Raw genomic sequence first — 23,581 nt, 5'->3', positions numbered from 1 at the left:
ATGTAGATCGATGCCTAAGCTATAGAGATTATAGTGGGCGGAAGTGCAAGATATCAAAGTAGCATGTGGTTGCATGACTTGAATAACCCGAATAAGAAAAAAAAACAGGATGGCTCTGAATAAAATAATTTGGTTTATGCCCTTAAAGTCTTCCTGTGTCCAAAGACTTATTTTCTGTAAACAATCACAAAATCATCAAAATATATATAATACAAACAATTGATCAAACCACTGTATCGACCTTATACTGATATTATACTTGGTATTGTTACTGTAAATTTTTGTATCGATCAGACCACATTTTTTTAAATTTAAGAGGGTTTCTGTGGGTTATTAAAAAGCATTACAGGCATTTAATGGACTTTGCATAAATTAAGGCCTTAAAAGGTATTAAAAAGCATTAAATACGATGTCCAGAGGCATTAAAATATTCATGTAATCGTAGGCCGGGACTGATATAAATGAAAATAAACCTAATAACTCAATTCTTGCTGTCATCAATAAATTGCTTTGTCCGTGTGTTTCCTTCTTGGTCTCTGGATTTTAAACTGGACTAAGAGGTTTCACTCTGTGCATGGCTCTCAGCACCTGAGCATGTTAATTCCACAGCAGATTTACATGAACAAAGTGAGCCTCTTGTCAGTTATTCACAACCTTTGGTTCGGCTACTTGCAATTCTCCTCTACACATTTTCCTAGTGTTGGCGACACTCACTTTAATGTTAGAGATGGCCATTTTAATACAACGCTGAAGTACAGGCCCCCATATAGCTGACCGGGATATGCATGTTATATGATTCTTTAATTTTGGGCCTTTTAGAATCAGCATGTCTTCGTCCATTTGTGTCAAGGAGGTGAAATTAGGTCTGAAAACCTTTGACAAGTGGACTTCATGTCCATTAGGTATTTTCAAAGTGTAGAATACCATCCACCTTAAACAGAATATTCTACTTTGAAAGTAAACTGGATCATTTATTTTGTGTATATGCATGACTTCTTGTCCCACACGAGCAGATTTTAGCTCAATTGAATCGCCTTGTTGTGTCGACCACTAAATATAGAAGCCAGGTGGTGGAAACTGACACACTGACTTGAAAACAAAAAACAGAACGAGTCTGTCGCCGTGGCGCCGCCGTTCCACATCCAGTGGAAATCCCCGGTTACACTTACAAACGTTGCTTGGCGAGATAAATGAAGAAACCATACTTCGGGTTTATGGCACGTAGCAAAAGGAAATGCACTTTCAACCCACTGCACTCGCAGTGAGCGAACTCGACCACAAGATAGCGCCATAGCAGAGCTAACAATACGGAATACAGATTTACACTGTAAACGACCTAATCTTTTCTCCAAGTTTATACATCATACCTCAGGCAGAAGGGAATTTATGGCAAGACAGATTTTAGGCCATATTGCCCACCCCTCGTAAAAAGTGGTCTTCTTTTCCTGTGAATAATGTTGTAAACAGCAGTGTGTTTGTTTTCAGGCCAATTCGTACATTAACTTGTTATTTGAAGTACATGTAAACTTACTGAATGCCTCATGTGACTGAGCAAATCTGGACATTTTTCAAGCATGTTTGTCATTTTGTGTCCTGCAGATGTCTGTAAAGAACAACTTCTGCCTGAAAAACAGGAGAGTAGCTTCAGGATGTTGGAGGATCCACCAAAGAGGAAGACCAGGCACCACGGACCCTCTGGTGTATTCTTTTCCTCTTTGACACAGACCCTTCCCTGTAAAAAAGAAGAGGAAGACTCACTGACCCCCCACATTAAAGAGGAAGAGGAGGAACACAGCATCAGTCAGGAGGGAGATCATATTGAAGGACTGGTGGAGTTCCCAGTGACTGGTGTGCCTGTGAAGAGTGAAGATGATGAGGTCAAAGGTGAGAGTGAGGAGAAGAGAGAGGCGGAGCCTCCAAGCAGCAGCTCAACACAACACATGACAACAGAAGGTGATGGAGACCACTGTGGAGGATCACAAGCAGACAAGATGTTAGCTCCACTATCAGATAGTGAGGACACAACGTCACACTCTCCTGACACTGATGATGAACACTCTAAAGATGATAAGACATGTCACACTGACAACACTCACTTCAAATGTTCTCACTGTCACAAAACTTTTAAATACCATAGTTCTCTGAAAACAAACACAAGAAGACACACTGGTGAAAAAACTTTTATCTGTTCAATCTGTAGTAAAGGTTTTGTAGAAAGTCACAAATTGAAAGTACACAGGAAAACACACACTGGTGAAAAACCTTTTCTTGTTCAATCTGTGGTAAAGGTTATACACAGAGTCAAAATTTGAAAAAACACATGAGAACACACACTGGTGAAACACCTTTTTCTTGTTCAATCTGTGGTAAAGGTTTTACACAAAGTCAATATTTGAAAATACACATGAGAGCACACACTGGTGAAAAACCTTTTTCTTGTTCAATCTGTGGTAAAGGTTATACACAGAGTCAATATTTGAAAAAACACATGAGAACACACACTGGTGAAACACCTTTTTCTTGTTCAATCTGTGGTAAAGGTTTTACACTAAGTCAAGATTTGAAAGTACACATGAGAACACACACTGGTGAAACACCTTTTTCCTGTTCAACCTGTGGTAAAGGTTTTACACAAAGTCAAGTTTTGAAAGTACACATGAGAACACACACTGGTGAAAAACCCTTTTCCTGTTCAACCTGTGGTAAAGGTTTTACACAAAGTCATAATGTGAAAGTACACATGAGAACACACACTGGTGAAAAACCTTTTTCCTGTTCAACCTGTGGTAAAGGTTTTACAGGAAGTCAAGATTTGAAAGTACACATGAGAACACACACTGGTGAAAAACCTTTTTCCTGTTCAATCTGTGGTAAAGGTTATACACAGAGTCAAAATTTGAAAAAACACATGAGAACACACACTGGTGAAACACCTTTTTCTTGTTCAATCTGTGGTAAAGGTTTTACACAAAGTCAATATTTGAAAATACACATGAGAGCACACACTGGTGAAAAACCTTTTTCTTGTTCAATCTGTGGTAAAGGTTATACACAGAGTCAATATTTGAAAAAACACACGAGAACACACACTGGTGAAACACCTTTTTCTTGTTCAATCTGTGGTAAAGGTTTTACACTAAGTCAAGATTTGAAAGTACACATGAGAACACACACTGGTGAAACACCTTTTTCCTGTTCAACCTGTGGTAAAGGTTTTACACAAAGTCAAGTTTTGAAAGTACACATGAGAACACACACTGGTGAAAAACCCTTTTCCTGTTCAACCTGTGGTAAAGGTTTTACACAAAGTCATAATGTGAAAGTACACATGAGAACACACACTGGTGAAAAACCTTTTTCCTGTTCAACCTGTGGTAAAGGTTTTATACGAAGTCAAGATTTGAAAGTACACATGAGAACACACACTGGTGAAAAACCTTTTTCCTGTTCAATCTGTGGTAAAGGTTTTACAGGAAGTCAATATTTGAAAGTACACATGAGAGCACACGCTGGTAAAAAACCTTTTTCCTGTTCAACCTGTGGTAAAGGTTTTACACAAAGTCATAATGTGAAAGTACACATGAAAACACACACTGGTGAAAAACCTTTTACTTGTTCAATCTGTGGTGAAAGTTTTACACAAAGTCAACATTTGAAAGTACACATGAGAGCACACACTGGTGAAAAACCTTTTTCCTGTTCAATCTGTGGTAAAGGTTTTACACAAAGTCAAGATTTGAAAGTACACATGAGAACACACACTGGTGAAAAACCCTTTTCCTGTTCAAACTGTGGTAAAGGTTTTACACGAAGTCACTATTTGAAAGTACACATGAGAAGACACACTGGAGAAAAACCTTTTTCCTGTTCAATCTGTGGTAAAGGTTTTACACTTAGGCAATCTTTGAAAACACACATGAGAACACACGCTGGTAAAAAACCTTTTTCCTGTTCAACCTGTGGTAAAGGTTTTACACAAAGTAACAATTTGAAAGTACACATGAGAACACACACTGGTGAAAACCCCTTTTCCTGTTCAACCTGTGCTAAAGGTTTTAAACTAAGTCAAGATTTGAAAGTACACATGAGAACACACACTGGTGAAAACCCTTTTTCCTGTTCAACCTGTGGTAAAGGTTTTACACAGAGTAACAATTTGAAAGTACACATGAGAACACACACTGGTGAAAACCCCTTTTCCTGTTCAACCTGTGGTAAAGGTTTTACACAAAGTCAACATTTGAAAGTACACATGAGAACACACACTGGTGTAAAACCTTTTTCCTGTTCAACCTGTGGTAAAGGTTTTACACAAAGTCAACATATGAAAGCACACATGAGAACACACACAGGAGAGAAAGTGTTGAGTTGCAGTGTGTGTGGTGAAAGATTCTCTTATAAGTACCAGTGTAAGAAACACAAGTGTGCTGGTGAGAACAGCAGCAGCAAATGAAACTGCAGGATTTGAAATAAACTGTCAAGACTTTAATGTTGACTTTGCCGTCAAGGGACGGCGTGGCGAAGTTGGGAGAGTGGCCGTGCCAGCAATCTGAGGGTTACTGGTTCAATCCCCACCTTCTACCATCCTAGTCACGTCCGTTGTGTCCTTGGGCAAGACACTTCACCCTTGCTCCTGATGGGTCCTGGTTTACGCCTTGCATGGCAGCTCCCACCATCAGTGTGTGAATGTGTGTGTGAATGGGTGAATGTGGAAATACTGTCAAAGCGCTTTGGGCTCCTTTAAAAAGGGGTAGAAAAGCGCTATACAAGTACAACCATTTATTTATTTTACTTTCTAACATCAGCACATATAACATGTGTGACATTGTTGTTTGTGTAACTATCTTTTTAATATGCTACTACATTTATAGATTAGATGGTTTGAAATATGGAAATATTACATATTTGTATTTCTAATTGTTAATAATCCCATAGATTAGCCCCTATTTATAACATACATATTTACTGGTTCACATCTGAAACATCTTATCATATTATTATTTACTTTATACATCATTTGAACACTTGTCTTTTATACCATTTTAAAATGTGTGACTTTATGAATTATTTGTTGGGTCTCTATAATCCATTTTAGTAATGATCTTTATTACTCTTTTTTTTGTAATATGATGATTGTGTTGTGATTGTTTTATATGTATGTCCCCAGACCTTTATGCAATATAAAAGTGAGAGAAAATGGCTGAATTGTTTGTGGAAGGATGTTTTATTTTATTTTTTTACAAATTTACGTTCGTGGATTAAACAAAGATTCCCATTATTGGGTTTTAAACATTTTTAATGTACAGTTTCTTTTTAAACATCCCCAACACAACATCAATATCAATCAAAGTTCGGAGTGTCAGGCAAAAGCCAATATTGTACATCATCCCACAGACATTTACTTTGCATACTGTAGGAGCCAAATGTCCTTATTTGTTTATATTGTTTTTATTTTGTTTTCTCTAATTGATTGCTGGCCTCTGTTCATGCTGAAATTCTTTTTCGGCAGATTGCTCCGCCCACTTCCTCTTGAGAACCAGGAAGTGTTGACAGGGATGGCATGGAGGACACAAACAGTTTTCGGCCGTGTGTGCCGTGACAATGTTCCATTCAAGGTCAGCATACATTATGTTCTATAGCCTACATTTCATTTGCATAGCTTAAAATAAAGGGATTGTCATATCCAAACATACACTGCTCAAAAAAATTAAAGGAACACTTTAAAAACACATCCGATTTCAATGGTGAAAAAAAAAAGGTCGGATATCTATACTGATATGGACAGTTTAATGTCTCAGGAACAAAAGGATGCCACATCTTTAGATGGAAATACAAGTTTTCAGCCTCCAGAGGGCTCAGTATATAGACACCCCAAAAATCAAAGTGAAAAAATGATGTGGCAGGCTCGTCCATTTTGCCTGAATTCAATTTCTGCAACTCAAAATTATTTTCAATATCTTGTGTGGCCCCCACGTGCTTGTATGCATGCTTGACAACATGCTCCTAATGAGACCACGGATGGTGTCTTGTGGGATGTCCTCCCAGACCTGTCTAAGGGCATCAGTGAGCTCCTGTAAAGTCTGAGGAGCAACCTGGCGGCGTCTGATGGACCGAAACATTATGTCCCAGAGGTGTTCTATCGGGTTTAGATGAGGTGATCGTGAGGGCCATTCAATTGTGTCAATTCCTTCATCCTCCAGATACTGTCTGCATACTCTTGCCACATGAAGGCGGGCATTGCCGTGGACCAGGAGGAACCCAGGACCTACTGCACCAGCGTAGGGTCTGACCATGGGTGCAAGGATTTCATCCCGATACCTAATGGCAGTCAGACTGCCGTTCTCTAGCCTGTAGATGTCTGTTGGTCCCTCCATGGAAATGCCTCCCCAGACCATCACTGACCCACCACCGAACGGGTCATGCTGAATGATGTTGCAGGCAGCATAGCGCTCTCCTTGGCTTCTCCAGACCCTTTCACGTCTATCACAGGTGCTCAGGGTAAACCTGCTCTCATCTGTGAAAAGCACAGGGCGCCAGTGGCGGACTTGCCAATTCTGGTGTTCTATGGCAAATGCCAATGGAGCTCCACGGTTCTGAGCGGTGATCACAGGGCACACTACAGGACGTCGTGCCCTGAGGCCACCCTCGTGAAGTCTGTTTCTGACTGTTTGGGCAGAGACATTCACACCAGTAGCCTGCTGGAGGTCATTCTGTAGGGCTCGGGCAGTGCTCAACCTGTTCCTCCTTGCACAAAGCAGCAAATATTGGTCCTGCTGATGGGATGAGGACCGTCTACGGCCCTGTCCAGCTCTCCTAGAGTAACTGCCTGTCTCCTGGAATCTCCTCCATGCTCTGGAGATTGTACTGGGAGACACATCAAATCTTCTTGCAACAGCACGCATGGACGTGCCATCCTGGAGGAGTAGGACAATCTGCCAACTTCAGGAGGGTTAAGAAATCGCCTCATGTTCCCAGTCGTGATAATGACTCTAGCTAAAGCCAACACTTGTGGAAAAACAGTTAAAAAAGATCGAGAGGGAGGAACTTGAAATGGCCTCCACCTGCAAAACCAGTCCTGTTTTGGGGGCCATCTCGTTGTTGCCCCTCTAGTGCACCTGTTGTTAATTCCATCAACACCAATGCAGCTGAAACTGATTAACAACCCCCTCTGCCACGTACCTGACCAAAACCTTATCAGAAAAGTGCAATTGAATTCATGCCATACCCTGATAAAAAACTGTTCCTTTAATTTTTTTGAGCAGTGTATTTACACAGTACTGGACATTCAATCATTTGCACGCGTCAAACTAGTCAACACAGTCGCCCTCAGTATCAGCTTAAAGGTAAAGGCTTTTATCGGACATCTCTAATCATAAGTCAACTTAACTACTACCATAACTCCACCTGTACTACTACCATAAGTCAATTTAAAGGCCTACTGAAATGACATTTTTTTTATTTAAACGGGGATTGCAGATCCATTCTATGTGTCATACTTGATCATTTTGCGATATTGCCTTATTTTTGCTGAAAGGATTTAGTAGAGAACATCGACGAAAAAGTTCGCAACTTTTGGTCGCTGATAAAAAAAAGCCTTGCCTGTACCGGAAGTAGCGTGACGTCACGAGTTGAAAGGCTCCTCACATTTCCCCATTGTTTACACCAGCAGCGAGAGAGATTCGGACCGAGAAAGCGACGATTACCCCATTAATTTGAGCCAGGATGAAAGATTCGTGGATGAGGAACGTGAGAGTGAAGGACTAGAGTGCAGTGCAGGACTTTCTTTTTTCGCTCTGACCGTAACTTAGGTACAAGGTCTCATTGGATTCCACACTTTGTCCTTTTTCTATTGTGGATCACGGATTTGTATTTTAAACCACCTGGGATACTATATCCTCTTGAAAATGAGAGTCAAGAACGCAAAATGGACATTTACAGTGACTTTTATCTCCACGACAATACATTGACGAAGCACTTTAGCTACGGAGCTAACATGATAGCATCGTGCTTAAATGCATATAGAAACCAAAAAAATAAGCCCCTGACTGGAAGGATAGACAGAAAATCAACAATACTATTAAACAATGGGCCTGTAAAAACACGGTTAATGCTGTCCAGCCTGGTGAAGCTTAACAATGCTGTTGCTAACGACGCCATTGAAGCTAACTTAGCAACGGGACCTCACAGAGCTATGCTAAAAACATTAGCTATCCACCTACGCCAGCCAGCCCTCATCTGCTCATCAACACCCGTGCTCACCTGCATTCCAGCGATCGACGGAGCGACGAAGGACTTCACCCAATCATAGATGCGGTCGGCGGCTAGCGTTGGATAGCGCGTCTGCTATCCACCTCAAAGTCCTCCTGTTTGTGTTGCTGCAGCCAGCCGCTAATACACCGATCCCACCTACAGCTTTCTTCTTTGCCGTCTCCATTGTTCATTAAACAAATTGCAAAAGATTCACCAACACAGATGTCCAGAATACTGTGGAATTTTGCGATGAAAACCAAACTTTTTTTATTGGATACAATGGCGTCCGAATACTTCCGTTTCAACCATTGACGTCACGCGCAAACGTCATCATACATAGACGTTTTCAACCGGAAGTTTAGCGGTAAATTTAAAATGTCACTTTATAAGTTAACCCGGCCGTATTGGCATGTGTTGCAATGTTAAGATTTCATCATTGATATATAAACTATCAGACTGCGTGGTCGGTAGTAGTGGCTTTCAGTAGGCCTTTAACTACTACCATAACTCAACCTGTACTACTATCATAAGTCAACTTAACTACTACCATAACTCAACCTGTACTACTATCATAAGTAGGGATGTCCGATAATATCGGACTGCCGATATTATCAGCTGATAAATGCTTTAAAATGTAATATTGGAAATTATCGGTATCGGTTTCAAAATTATCGGTATCAGTTTCAAAAAGTAAAATGTATCACTTGTGATTTAGGGCTATATAAATAAACATTGATTGATTGATTGATTGACTTTCTAAAAGGCCGCTGTGTACACGGACGTAGGGAGAAGTACAGAGCGCCAATAAACCTTAAAGGCATTTCCTTTGCGTGCCGGCCCAGTCACATAACATCTACGGCTTTTCACACACACAAGTGAATGCGAGCCATACTTGGTCAACAGCCATACAGGTCACACTGAGGGTGGCCGTATAAACAACTTTAACATTGTTACAAATATGCGCCACACTGTGAACCCACACCAAACAAGAATGACAAACACATTTCGGGAGAACATCCGCACCGTAACACAACATAAACACAACAGAACAAATACCCAGAACCCCTTGCAGCACTAACTGAAGCTTTTTTATTAGTAGATTGTACAGTACAGTACATATTCCGTACAATTGACCACTAAATGGTAACACCCCAATAAGTTTTTCAACTTGTTTAAGTCGGGGTCCACGTAAATCAATTCATGGTAACTCTTCCGGGACGCTACAATATACACCCCCCGCTAACCCCCCACCACCCCCCCCCCCCCCCACACTTCAATCCCGCCCTCTTCAACCTCCTCATGCATGTCCCAAATTCCAAGCTGCTTATTTTGAGGCATGTTAAAAAAAAGAATGCACTTTGTGACTTCAATAATAAATATGGCAGTGCCATGTTGGCATTTTTTTCCATAACTTGAGTTGATTTATTTTGGAAAACCTTGTTACATTGTTTAATGCATCCAGCGGGGCATCACAACAACATTAGGCATAATAATGTGCTCATTCCACCACTGTATATATCGGTATCGCTTGATATCGGAATCGGTAATTAAGAGTTGGACAATATCGTAATATCGGATATCGGCAAAAAAGCCATTATCGGACATCTCTAATCATAAGTCAACTTAACTACTACCATAACTCAACCTGTACTACTACCATAAGTCAACCTGTACTATTATCAAAAGTCAACCTGTACTGTTATCCTAAGTCAACTTAACTACTACCATAACTCAACCTGTACTACTACCATAAGTCAACTTAACTACTACCATAACTCAACCTGTACTACTATCATAACTCAACCTGTACTACTACCATAAGTCAACTTAACTACTACCATAACTCAACCTGTACTACTATCATAAGTCAACGTAACTACTACCATAAGTCAACCTGTACTACTACCATAACTCAACCTGTACTACTATCATAAGTCAACTTAACTACTACCATAACTCAACCTGTACTAATATCATAACTCAACCTGTACTACTACCATAAGTCAACTTAACTACTACCATAACTCAACCTGTGCTACTACCATAAGTCAACTTAACTACTACCATAAGTCAACCTGTACTACTATCATAAGTCAACTTAACTACTACCATAACTCATGTTTCCTTTGATGTAAAGGTTGCAGCTAATGAAGTTATTATTAGAGATGTCCGATATCGGTCTGCCGATATTATTGGCCGATAAATGCGTTAAAATGTAATATCGGAAATTATCGGTATCAGTTTTTTTAATGATCAGTATCGTTTATTTTTTATTTTTTTATTAAATCCACATAAAAAACACAAGATACACTTACAATTAGTGCACCAAGCCAAAAAACCTCCCCCATTTACACTCATTCACACAAAAGGGTTGTTTCTTTCTGTTATTAATATTCTGCTTCCTACATTATATATCAATATATATCAATACAGTCTGCAAGGGATACAGTCCGTAAGCACACATGATTGTGCGTGCTGCTGCTCCACTAATAGTACTAACCTTTGACAGTTGATTGATTGATTGAGACTTGTATTAGTAGGTTGCACAGTACAGTACATATTCCGTATAATTGACCACTAAATGGTAACACCCCAATAAGTTTTTCAACTTGTTTAAGTCGGGGTCCACTTAAATTGATTCATGATACAGATATATACTATCTTATATACTATCATCATAATACAGTCATCACACAAGATAATCACAATGAATTATTTACATTATTTACAATCAGGAGTGTGGAGGAGGGTGGGAGTGGGGGGGGGGTAGGATATGGACATCAAGTAGTGGACATAGAGAGAGAGAGAGAGAGAGAGAGAGAGAGAGAGAGAGAGAGAGAGATCAGAAGGCATAAGAAAAAGTATCTGCATTTGATTTTACAAATTTTCATTAATTACTAGTTTCTATGTAACTGTTTTTATATTGTTTTACTTTCTTTTTTATTCAAGAAAATGTTTTTAATTTATTTATCTTATTTTATTTGGTTCAATTTTTAAAAAAAGTACCGGCTTATCTTCACCATACCTGGTTGTCCAAATTAGGCATAATAATGTGTTAATTCCACGACTGTATATATCGGTTGATATCGGTATCGGTTGATATCAGTATCGGTAATTAAAGAGTTGGACAATATCGGCATATCGGATATCGGCAAAAAGCCATTATCGGACATCCCTAGTTGTTATACATGTTTGTTTTACATGTGTTCATACTTTAGAGTACACATAAATCCCTCTTAGTTCATATTTCCTGCTTCACATGTGAAACATCTTCTAGAAGCATATTATTATTGACTTTATACATCACTTGAGCAGTGGTGTTTTATACAAGATCATTCAAATGTGTGAGTTTAATGTTGCTAGGGAGTATACCAAATGAAAAAAGAGGGGAGAGATATTTATCGAAGATATTACTGACTAGTAGTATGAAGATACTGTACTACTGACTAGTAGTATGAAGATACTGTACTACTGACTAGTAATACAAAGATACTGTACTACTGACTAGTAGTATGAAGATACTGTACTACTGACTAGTAATATAAAGATACTGTACTACTGACTATTAGTATGAAGATACTGTACTACTGACTAGTAATATGAAGATACTGTACTACTGACTAGTAATATAAAGATACTGTACTACTGACTAGTAGTATGAAGATACTGTACTACTGACTAGTAATATAAAGATACTGTACTACTGATTAGTAATATAAAGATACTGTACTACTGACTAGTAGTATGAAGGCAATCATTTAATAAATGTCTGTCAAAAGAAGCCCCAACAATTGCAGAATGGGAACAACAAATGAGATTATTTACAATGTGGAACAAATGACATTCTTGCTAAGATACGTCACCAAAAAAAGAAAAACTTACTGAAAAAATGGAATAAAAAAAAAAAGATTATTACTAAAAAAAGACACTTGTGTGTGTGTACTTACCATGTATAATTGAACCACCTGATGGCGTGTTTGGTGACCTCGGCGTCCGTGGCTGACCTTGTCAACACATTTTTACTCACAGCACCTGTAATCAAACAAGATTACAAGACAGATACGTTTATGTTTATGGTAGGAAGCATCCAAAGCCAAGTATGCTTACACAATACAAAATATGTGATAGGTATTAAGGAGATTACATTTGAAAAAAAAACATGACTTAAAGTTACTGGAGGTGGTTAAAATAAGGTGCGTAAACTATGAATTTGTGATCAGGGTATAGGTGTGCAAGACATCCAACATGTTTAAACAATATCGTTATTTGGTTCCTTGATCAGAGTACTTGTTTGGCTCTGTTGGATGACGGCGGCGGGGGGTTGGGGGTGGGGGGCATAAATAAATATCCATAACCCAACTTTGGGAGGTTGACATTGTTTTCTTATTATATTTGTACTATCATTCTATGTTTGTATTCGTGTAGGCAAGGGGTGTCCAAAGTGCGGCCCGGGGGCCATTTGCGGGCTGCAGGTCATTTTTTAACCGCCCCAGGGCACATTTTTAAAAAATATGATCGAAATAAATAAAAAACATTAAAAGTGGTATTTAAAGAGCAAACAGGTGAAATGTAACAAGAAAATGTAGCAATGTTTACTCTAATCACACAAAGCTGCCATGTAGGCTGTTTCTTTCTTTAAAAAATAATAATGAATCAAAATCAATGTCGTTATGAAATATTGACCTATTCAAGGCTTAAGAAGTTTACCTTCGCAATCAGCTGGTCTTGGTTGTGCTTAATAGTTTCCAGCAGGCTAAGGATGTGGATTACCTCAGGCGCTGTTGACAAACAGCAGTATAAAATGAACATGTTTCAGTGTTCATCCTCATTACTCATAATCCTGACATTAGCTATTGACCTTAGTTAATGACAAAAGTTATTGACAAAGTTTGAAGAAAATATGTGATTGCTTGTGAATTTGAATTTTTTTCCAAAATTTGTGGCACAGAATGACCATCCGGTATTTGTCAGTTATTGCTCACCAGAGCAGGAAATGTTGTCGGCCATTCTTCCCCCTCGCCATGTTGGCCTGTAGGCCAGGCTGGATCCAGGCTCCTCTGTCTGCCACATGTTGAGGGCTGCTGGTGAGGGGGGTGGAGGGAGTCGAGGAGGGACTGCCGTTCCTAGTCAGGTGGGCATTGTGAGAGAGCCATCAGTTAACCATGACTGGTAATACCCAAGGGGCCTATCTATACACTAATATTTCAGAGATCAGTCCCTACCTTGTGTAACTCTCTGCATGTTTAATGCAGGTGCTGGTGAAGGCATATGAATGCGTCCTTCCCCATGGTGAGGTGCTAAGGGAGATAAATTGGTATTAAATGGTTGTGATCTGTTAACCATGGTTACTGGATGCTGAGATATTATTTCAGAGATCAATCTTTACCTAGAAAGTTATCTCCAGTTGAGGAGTCGAGTTGACAAGTACTCATGACTCTTGCTGGCACTCGGCGAGACGGTGGAGCTGGGAGAAGGGATACAAGGAGAGGGGAATATCTTTAGCACTAAGAATGTTAACCATATCTTTAATATTAATGTGGTGGTTTCGTCTACATCGCTAAGTATATCCTGTGGTGTACCTCAGGGATCAATATAGGACCTACATTATTCAATGTCTAGATAAATGACATTTGTAAAGTTACAAAAGATTTCAAGTTAGTATTATTTGCGGATGATACAACAGCGTTTTGTTCAGGAGAGAACACACAGAAGATAATACAAATAATAACAGAAGAAATTAACAAATTAAAAAGATGGTTTGACAAAAACAGACTATCTTTGAATCTCAGTAAAACTAAAATAATGCTATTTGGTAACAGTAGAAGAGAAAGTCAAACACAAATACAAATAGACGGAATAGAAATTGAAAGAGTAAATGAAACCAAATTTCTAGGTATAATGATTGATGATAAATTGAACTGGAAATCTCAAGTAAAAAATATACAACATAAAGTAACAAGAAACACGTCAATAATGAATAAAGCAAAACATGTTCTAGACCAAAAATCCCTTCATATTCTCTACTGCTCACTAGTGTTACCATATCTGACTTATTGTGTAGAAATATGGGGAAATAATTACAAAAGTACACTTCATTCATTAACGGTGTTACAAAAAAGATCAGTTAGAATAATATATAATGTTGGATATAGACAACACACAAATCCTTTATTTATTGAATCAAAGATACTGAAATTCCACCACATAGTGAATTTGCAAACAGCTAAAATTATAAACAAAGCAAACTATAACCTGCTACCCAAGAATATACAACAATTCTTCTCAAAAAAAGAGGAGAAAAATCATCTTAGAGAGAAATGTAATTTAAAACATTTGTACGCACGTACAACACTTAAGACCTTCGGTATATCAATATGTGGAATTAAATTATGGAATGCATTAAGCAAAGCAATCAAACAATGTACGAATATGATCAATTATTTATGCTTACATGTGGAAATAATAATAATAGTAAATAAAATAACAATAATAAAAAAGGTAAATAAAGCATAAAATAGTCTCTAATAAATTAATTAAATAAAAAACAGCATATAAAATATATACATCAGCAAATAACAAAAATATAGATCAAGAAAAAGGATCCTTAATATGTGCAGCAATTTTTCCCACTCACATCACCTCGTTTTATGTATTTTTTCTACAATTAACTATGCCAAAAAACACGTAGACATACCTTTTTTTTTGTAATGGAAACAAAAACAACATGGCGTCACACACAGCTAGTCCACAGTAAACAGGATCTCGAGCTCCCCTAAAGAACAAAGAAAGAAATAATACACACTCATATTAATAGCAAAGAACGGCTGTTTCCACTCTGTTAACGTTACGTTGTTATAACGAAGTAATAGCGACCTGGGCCTAAACAACACTGACAATAAAGTAATACGCTTTCATTTCAACCAGTTGGAAATATGTGGAATGTCGTAACCTACACACATTCACAGCGTCTAACAAAAGATAGCCTAAGTTAACTGTATTGAACGTTACTCACCGGCTTACAAAACACAGATAAAAAACAATTTTACAATAGCACGGCGAAAAAATGACCGTCGTCGTGTGGGTTTTTTGACGAATAACACTCTTTTCCACTTTTATACGCTCGGGCCTCACCTCCCGCGTGCAGCCATTTCGAATTTTCTGAATACGTGACGTCAGACGCACGTCCCCATGCAAAGCATTCTGGGAGGCGGCGCTGGAAATAAAAGCCTTTTTTTACAGAATATAAAGTTTTACTGCTAGTCCAAATATCAAACAACGTCATTACAATCATACATAAATGATGATGGAAACACAAAGGCCGATCTTTACTGCGAATGTAGCAATAAATCAATAAATCTATACTTACGTTCGTGTTCCAGCAAAGAAAGTCCAGAGATCTTGGCTCATGCGCGTACACGCTAGTAGTCGCGTCCACGTCTGCGGATGCAGACATTGGTCGGCTCAGCGCACGTAGGCGGAGCCTATAACTCTAGGCGGCTCGCGCCGGTTTAGTTTGTCGCGTCCGCGTATGCGAATCAGACACGAGTCCGCTCAGGATCAGCTGTCTGACCGTACAATTTTCAGAGGCGGAGCTGTATCCTCTAGGCGGAGCCAAAACGAATGTGACAGTAACGCGGGTTGGGCGACTTGAAGGCGGATCCGTATAGCAGTCTTCTGCTGTGTGGGTAGGAAGATGGTCGGAGGAGTGAAACTGCCTTCAGGACAGAGGCTACCAGCAGTGAGAGGCTACATGGATGATATCACCACCATACTTCAGACAGCAGCATGTACAACAAGACTGCTGAAGAGGATCGACGAGCTTGTGGGCTGGGCGAGGATGAAGATCAAACCCCCCAAATCACGCAGTCTGTCTATCAGGAAAGGAGTCAGAAGTGACAACACCATCTTTGTCGCAGGCGGTGAGAACATTCCATTGCTGGCAGATCAACCTGTTCGTAGCCTGGGTCGCACCTACACAACAGAGCTCTCTGACAGGCAGATGGGGGAGAGGGTGAGGAAGCAGCTCGCAGATGGCCTGGCCAAGATCAATCAAAGCCAACTCCCTGGGAAGTACAAAGTATGGTGCTACCAGTTCATACTGTACCAAAGGGTGATGTGGCCACTGAAGATGAGCGAAATCCCCTCCTCAGTGGTAAGCAAGATGGACGGGGTGGCAAACTCGTTCATCAGAAAGTGGCTGGGACTACCAAGGTGCCTCTCAGACGTAGGCCTCTTTGGTAGGAATGCTCTTCAACTACCACTGCGATCCATCAGCCTGGGATACAAGCAAGAGAAGGCTCGGCTGGTGCTGGAGCTGAGGGAATCCACTGACAAGCTGGTGAGAGCAGCGGGCACCCAGGTAAGAACAGGAAGAAAGTGGAAAGCCCAAGAAAAGGTTGACACGGCGATCAGCAGGCTGAAGCACCGTGAAGTGGTCGGCAGAGTTCAGGAAGGTCGAGCAGGCCTTGGGAGGGGCGAGGCTCCCTTGTTCTGGTCAAAGGCTTCCAAAGAAGACCGGAGAGCCATGGTGGTGGCAGAAGTGGCAAGAAATGAGCAGGAACGCCTAAACATCAAAGCGGTGTCCCAGGGCCAGCAAGGTCGTTGGACATTGTGGGAAGGTCTCACAGACAGGACGATGTCATGGTCTGACCTGTGGAAGATCCCCCAAGCCAGGCTCAGCTTCCTGATCAGAGCAACGTACGACACCTTGCCTTGTCCCCGAAACCTCCACTAATGGTTTGGTGCCGAGGAGACCTGTCCCCTCTGCAACACCATCAACGCAAGCCTCCAGCACATCCTGTCGGGCTGCTCGACAGCGTTGTCGCAAGGCCGGTACAGATGGCGACACGACCAAGTCTTGAAAAAGTTGGCAGAGGTGTCAGAGACCTGCAGAAAGGAGGCTAATAGCAGACCTTCCGCTCCAGCCAGACATCTCATCCAATTCGCGAGGGCTGGGGATGGTGCCAAACACCCCCACCAGAGAGCTACAGCGAGACTCTTCTCACCAGGAAATGAGTGGAGCATGAGGGTTGACCTGGGGAAGCAGCTCCAGTTCCCCAGGGAGATCATCGAAACATCGCTACGGCCAGACCTGGTCTTCTGGTCAGAGGCTTGCAGGACGGTTCTTCTGGTCGAGCTTACTGTCCCATGGGAGGGGGGGTTGGAGGCTGCTTATGAGCGGAAGCGAGCCAAGTACTCTGACCTGGCAGCAGAGTGCAGGGAGGCTGGCTGGAAAGCCGTCATCTGCCCTGTGGAAGTGGGGTGTAGGGGCTTCGTGGGTTCCTCAACTGCCCGCCTACTCCGAGACATTGGATGCACAGGAGCGGGGCATCGGAAAGCCATGAAAGAGCTGGCCGAGGAGGCGGACAAAGGCAGCTTCTGGCTGTGGCTAAGGAGGAGGAAGCATAAGAGTTGGGGGGCAAACACCTAGGACATCAGCAGGGGGTGGCAGGGAGACATCCCTGCCATCGCTCCGCCACCATGAGACGTTCTGGGGTTAAAGGAGCGAAACGTTGATGAATGGTGGTCCCCAGCTGATGACCCGTTTATGTCCACAGAGGTGTTCGGTGAGGTGTCACAGCACACCTGTCAAAAGGCACTGGAGGAGGTGCGTCAGGCAGCAATGCCCAGCAGGAATTCCATCACCTGTATCTTGATATACCTTTTCCTTGAGTTCTGCGATGTCAGTTTGAAGCTCTTGCTCTCGCTGTTTCCGCAGCGCGTTCTCAATTTGAAGCTCTCGCTCTGTCCGCAACGCGTTCTCAATTTGAAGCTCTCGGGCTGTCTGCAGCGACTCCACTGCAAGAGATGGTTTGAACTTAACAATATTGTAATGTCAAATTGAAGAATCTACATTCCTTAGGTTTAAAATCGAGCTTGCACATCTCAGCTTCGAAATGTTCCTTGAGAAATGTGTAACTTCTCGCTTTAGTTTCAATAATCTCCTCGCAAGACGCCATCAGAGCCTGGAGAGAGACCTTTTTGCTGCTGTAATTATTAGCATTTGTTTTGGCCTCAACCACCTGCCGTTGGCGTGGCTCCAATTGTTCCAAGACACGTTGAAAGTCCTAAATCATCGTTCCTTACATTTAAAATCGAGCTTGCACATCTGAGTTTCGAAACGTTCCTTGAGGAATTTGTAACGTTCCTTTTCAGCTTTGCTAGTCTCCTCGATAGACTCCATCAGAGCTCGGAGAGAGTCCTTGGTAAGCTGGAGATAGGTCTTTTTGCTGCTGTACAAATTGTCCAGCATTTTGGCCTCCAGATCCTGGCTGGTACCTTCACCACCATCTTCCTTTCTCTCTCCGGGAACTTGAGCTGTGGAGAACAAAGTTATCACAAAATGCTTCTCCAGGTTGAAGTATAAGAAAACAAATACTCACGAGCGGCGGCGGTCCGCCTTTTCTAAGCTATGTTTGGAGTTCAAGTTGTTGCCGTTGTTTCGGTTAAGGCAAGATACAGAAATACAAGTTACAAATGAAAGTTCATTATCAGCCCACTCAATTAGTCATACCTTTTCCTTGAGTTCTGCTATCTCAATTTGATGCTCTCGCTCTCGCTTTGTCCGCAGCGCGTTCTCAATTTGATGCTCTCGCTCTCGCTTTGTCCGCAGCGCGTTCTCAATTTGATGCTCTCGCTCTGTCTGCAGCAACTTCACTGCAGGAGATGGCTTGAACTTAACAATATTGTAATGTCAGATTGTAGAATCTACGTTCCTTACATTCTACGTCGATAGGTGCACATCTCAGCTTCGAAACGTTCCTTGAGGAATTTGTAACTTCTCGCTTTAGCTTAAATAAACTCCTCAGAAGACGCCATCAGACCTTGGCAGCCTGGAGAGAGGCCTTTTTGCTGCTGTAATTATTAGCATTTATTTTGGCCTCCACCACCTGCCGTTGGCGTGGCTCCAATTGTTCCAAGACACGTTGAAAGTCCTGTTCATCACAAGTAAATACACACAGCAATCATAGTGTTTATATGGCATGATAACTGCAGTAACAGAGTGACTGACTGATGAATGTGTGAAAGTATGTCCTGGTCTTATTCTTTTATTTCTGTCTGTAGAAAATGCCACACATTCTGCTGTATGTGTGCCTGCTTCCCTTTTTTAAGGAAGACTTTAAACATGTGTAAGTTGCAAATGCAGTAGAAAAGCGTAGAAGCTAAACACACAATACAAACTCTCACAATATGACTGATAAAAAGTATTTAATAGTCCATGTACATTTGTTTGTATATTTGTTTTATAACACATTGTAGGGTATATTATATAACATTATACATATCCTCTTATGTTATATTGCCTAAATGTATCTTCTTTGTATGTGTTCCCTTTAGACCACACACACTGTGTTCCCTTTAGACCACACACACACACACACACACACACACACACACACACACACACACACACACCCACACACACAGCGCGTCTCTTCCTTGTGACACAAGAACATTCAGAAGGACGACACCGCAGCGCTCCAATAAAACACACTCAGATCTTCTGTTTCTAGCCGATACTACATAAAAAATAACGTAAAATAACGCAGTAACGCATCATGTAGTAACGGTAACTGAGTTACTGAATATAAAAAATAACGCGTTAGATTACTAGTTACCGCCGAAACTAACGGCGTTACAGTAACGCATTACTTTGTAACGCGTTAGTCCCAACACTGTTCATAATAGTGTTTTCTTTATAGGTGTTAGAAATATTGAAGTGTGGCATATTTGTATTTCTAATTGTTAATGATCCCATAGATTAGCACCTTTATATGATATACATATGTACTGGTTCACATCTGAAACATCTTCTGGACCACTTCAGGAAGCATATTATTATTTACTTTATACATCATTTGAGCAGTTGTCTTTTATACAATTTTAAAATGTGTGACTTTATAAATTATTTGTTGGGTCTCTATAATCCATTTGATTAATTATCTTTATTACTCTCTTTTGTAATATGATGATTGTGTTGTGATTGTTTTATATGTACACTACCGTTCAAAAGTTTGTGGAATAGCCTTCATTTCTAAGAACAAGAATAGACTGTCGAGTTTCAAATGAAAGTTCTCTTTTTCTGGCCATTTTGAGCGTTTAATTGACCCCACAAATGTGATGCTCCAGAAACTCAATCTGCTCAAAGGAAGGTCAGTTTTGTAGCTTCTGTAACGAGCTAAACTGTTTTCAGATGTGTGAACATGATTGCACAAGGGTTTTCTAATCATCAATTAGCCTTCTGAGCCAATGAGCAAACACATTGTACCATTAGAACACTGGAGTGATAGTTGCTGGAAATGGGCCTCTATACACCTATGTAGATATTGCACCAAAAACCAGACATTTGCAGCTAGAATAGTCATTTACCACATTAGCCATGTATAGAGTGTATTTCTTTAAAGTTAAGACTAGTTTAAAGTTATCTTCATTGAAAAGTACAGTGCTTTTCCTTCAAAAATAAGGACATTTCAATGTGACCCCAAACTTTTGAACGGTAGTGTATGTCCCCAGACCTTTATGCAATATAAAAGTGAGAGACAATGGCTGATTTGTTTGTGGAAGGATGGTTTTGTTTTTACAAACTTACATTTATGGATAAAACAAAAATGTTCATTATTGTGTTTTAAACATTTTGTATGTTTTTTTTTTTTCTTTTTTAACATCCCCAAAACAAAATACATTTCAGAAAACAAGTGTGGAGTGTCAGGCAAAAGCGAATGTTGTACATCATCCCACAGAGATTTACTTTGCATACATTCATAAAATAAACTATTTTATTTCTTATCACAGAAAGAACAAGTGTTGTCATCAATTGTAAAACAACATCCTGAGATTATTTTAAGTGGTAATTTTTTTTATTTTTTATGAACGCCTTTGCCTTTGGAAGAATGGATTCTTTCAAGTTATGAGTATTTTTTGTTTGTTTGTTTTGTTCCAGAGAAAATACAGCAAATAAGAAATAGTATAATAATTGTGTCTAAAAAGGGACAAGCAGTAGAAAATGGATGGATGTCTAATGTCAGAGTTTCAAATCTGTAATATTGTGTCCATCCACCAAAAGCCCAGAAAGGTTAGAAAAGAGTTCTGAAAAAGATGATATGCTGTATTTAGAATATTTTGAACAAAAGCCTTTAAATATTTTTAAAAATATTTTTGTCTATTTGCAGGTCGTACTTAATGAAATCTTAAAATATTATAATACTTTTATCACTCAGTAAGTGCATCAGCGACCAAATGCCTATTTCAAACCATTAGGGTTGCCAACACCCAGACTTTGAAATAAGGGACATATCGTGGGCGGTCGGAACATTTTTGGTGTCACTTACAAAATTTGGGTGTCCCCTAGCAGTCCGGGCCTGAAAAAATGCTTGGAAAATGCTTTAAAAATGCCAAAATGCTCAGAAAAATGAACTTTACACCTCCACTAGACCACTGTTGCACTTACTGTAAGTCCTATTCATACCATAATCACAACAAAATTGTATTCTTCAACCATACATTTGTTTTTTCAAAATGTGCAAAACAGAGGGGGAAAAAAATCAAAAATCCCAATTGGGATGGGTGCTGGATCAAAAAAGGAACACTTACAAGAACAAGAAAGAAAGAAAGATCCGCACACACCGCCACAGCAGTGGGAAAAAGAGCGCTTGCTCGAAACGTCATACTTAAATAAAATAAATCATCCATCCATCCATTTTCTACCGCTTATTCCCTTTGGGGTCGCGGGGGCGCTGGAGCCTATCTCAGCTACAATCGGGCGGACCTGATCAATGTAAAATGTGTAAAACAGAAAATGTGCAGTTTCTTCAAAAACATTTGCCATTAAAGAGCTGGCACACAAGGACCAAACAGAAAGGTTGATAATATGGATGTTAACAATGTCCATGTGAATGTCCATATAAGATGGAAGTCAATGCCCGTAAATGTCCTTCATGGAGTGTTAGGGCCAGCTAGGGGACATCCTGGCGACACTTCTGATTGATGAGAAAGAAAAGAAGAACAATAGGAAAAACGTATTAGGAGTATGTTCGAAGCACAGCCATTGGGGAAAAAGTAAATGAATACATTTAAATTAAAAAATAAATAAATATATATATATATATATATATATATATATATATATATATATATATATATATATATATATATATATATATATATATATATATATATATATATATATATATATATATATATATATATATATATATATATATATATATATAAATAAATAAAATCCAAAATAAAAATACAATAAAAAGCTTAGTTACTCACCTATTTCTTTCTCCAGGGAAACTTCCTGCTTCTCTTCCTGCGGCCACAAAGAGCGGTCCTAGTGCCCTCCACATGGTCCTAGTGCCCTCCTCATTCCCTAACCGCCATTAAACAACAACAAAAAGAACGACGAAGCCAAGTTGGAAGTGGTCCATTAAAAGGTTGATAGCGCGACCTCCTCTACTGTAGAATGTAGTATGGACCATAGGACAGGACGAAGACCTCCTGTACTGTAGAATGTAGTATGGACCATAGGACAGGACGTTAAGAAGCCGTGGAGGCCTAAGATGCTCTACTAGTCTGCTGGAAATCCAAAGAAGACGAAGGAGTAAAAAGCAAAATGGCGTTTGACAAAGAAGGCCTAAACGTGGCCACTGGCCATTATTGTTTCTCTATTTGTATTTAGTGCATACATGTACGCATATATGTCGTGTAGTAGATGAAACATTGTTTGTATCCGGATACATTAGTCGGAGCGCACTTTATCAAGTCTTAGCTTGCTACTTAGCTTAGCTTGTTAGCTGCTAACAAAGAGACGCGGACGTTATCAACACATCGCTAAGTAGACATCAAATGTGAGTGTAAAGTGTTGTGATTGTGTGAACATGTGAGTGTAAAGTGTTGTGATTGTGTGAACATGTGAGTGTAAAGTGTTGTGATTGTGTGAACATGTGAGTGTAAAGTGTTGTGATTGTGTGAACATGTGAGTGTAAAGTGTTGTGATTGTGTGAACATGTGAGTGTAAAGTGTTGTGATTGTGTGAACATGTGAGTGTAAATTGTTGTGATTGTGTGAACATGTGAGTGTAAAGTGTTGTGATTGTGTGAACATGTGAGTGTAAATTGTTGTGATTGTGTGAAAGTATGAGGAGGAACTTTGTCCAACAAAAGAGGAGAAGGAGCGACAACATCAACTATGGACGCTATTTTCAAGAAACATCAAGTCAGGTTTGTTGACTTCTTACTCTCACATCTTTACTAACTTTATATTTGATTATTAACACTTTTCTTCAATAGATGCGTTGTCTTGTGGGGATGATGCAATGCTTTCATTT

The 23,581-nt window shown here is 39.9% G+C and overlaps 2 protein-coding genes and 1 pseudogene across 4 annotated transcripts in view; 2 read left to right on the top strand and 1 right to left on the bottom strand.

Annotated features, from left to right (window-relative positions):
• Positions 1-5,236, top strand: part of LOC133639726 (zinc finger protein 14-like) — a 30,655-nt pseudogene extending 25,419 nt beyond the window's left edge.
• Positions 5,237-12,208: 6,972 nt separating this feature from the next.
• LOC133639746 (uncharacterized) overlaps positions 12,209-23,581 on the bottom strand; it is a 51,800-nt gene continuing 40,427 nt past the window's right edge. The window contains exons 6-10 of the mRNA XM_062033330.1: positions 13,637-13,714; positions 13,473-13,547; positions 13,233-13,373; positions 12,958-13,028; positions 12,209-12,282 (exon numbers count right to left, since the gene is read on the bottom strand). Coding sequence (XP_061889314.1) covers positions 12,274-12,282; positions 12,958-13,028; positions 13,233-13,373; positions 13,473-13,547; positions 13,637-13,714 — 374 coding nt within the window. The 3' untranslated portion in view covers positions 12,209-12,273. The remainder of the gene's footprint in view (positions 12,283-12,957; positions 13,029-13,232; positions 13,374-13,472; positions 13,548-13,636; positions 13,715-23,581) is intronic.
• Positions 22,544-23,581, top strand: part of LOC133639728 (oocyte zinc finger protein XlCOF6-like) — a 29,737-nt gene continuing 28,699 nt past the window's right edge. The window contains exons 1-2 of one of the 3 annotated variants that reach the window (XM_062033291.1): positions 22,553-23,102; positions 23,390-23,474. In XM_062033291.1, coding sequence (XP_061889275.1) covers positions 23,443-23,474 — 32 coding nt within the window. In that variant the 5' untranslated portion in view covers positions 22,553-23,102; positions 23,390-23,442. Of the gene's footprint in view, positions 23,475-23,581 lie in introns of all 3 variants that reach the window. The other 2 variants (XM_062033292.1, XM_062033294.1) reach the window with 2 other exon arrangements.

Source organism: Entelurus aequoreus, linkage group LG22 (genome assembly GCF_033978785.1).
Source record: "Entelurus aequoreus isolate RoL-2023_Sb linkage group LG22, RoL_Eaeq_v1.1, whole genome shotgun sequence".
NCBI classification, from domain to species: Eukaryota; Metazoa; Chordata; class Actinopteri; order Syngnathiformes; family Syngnathidae; genus Entelurus; species Entelurus aequoreus.
This window is presented reverse-complemented; position numbering and strand designations above follow the sequence as displayed.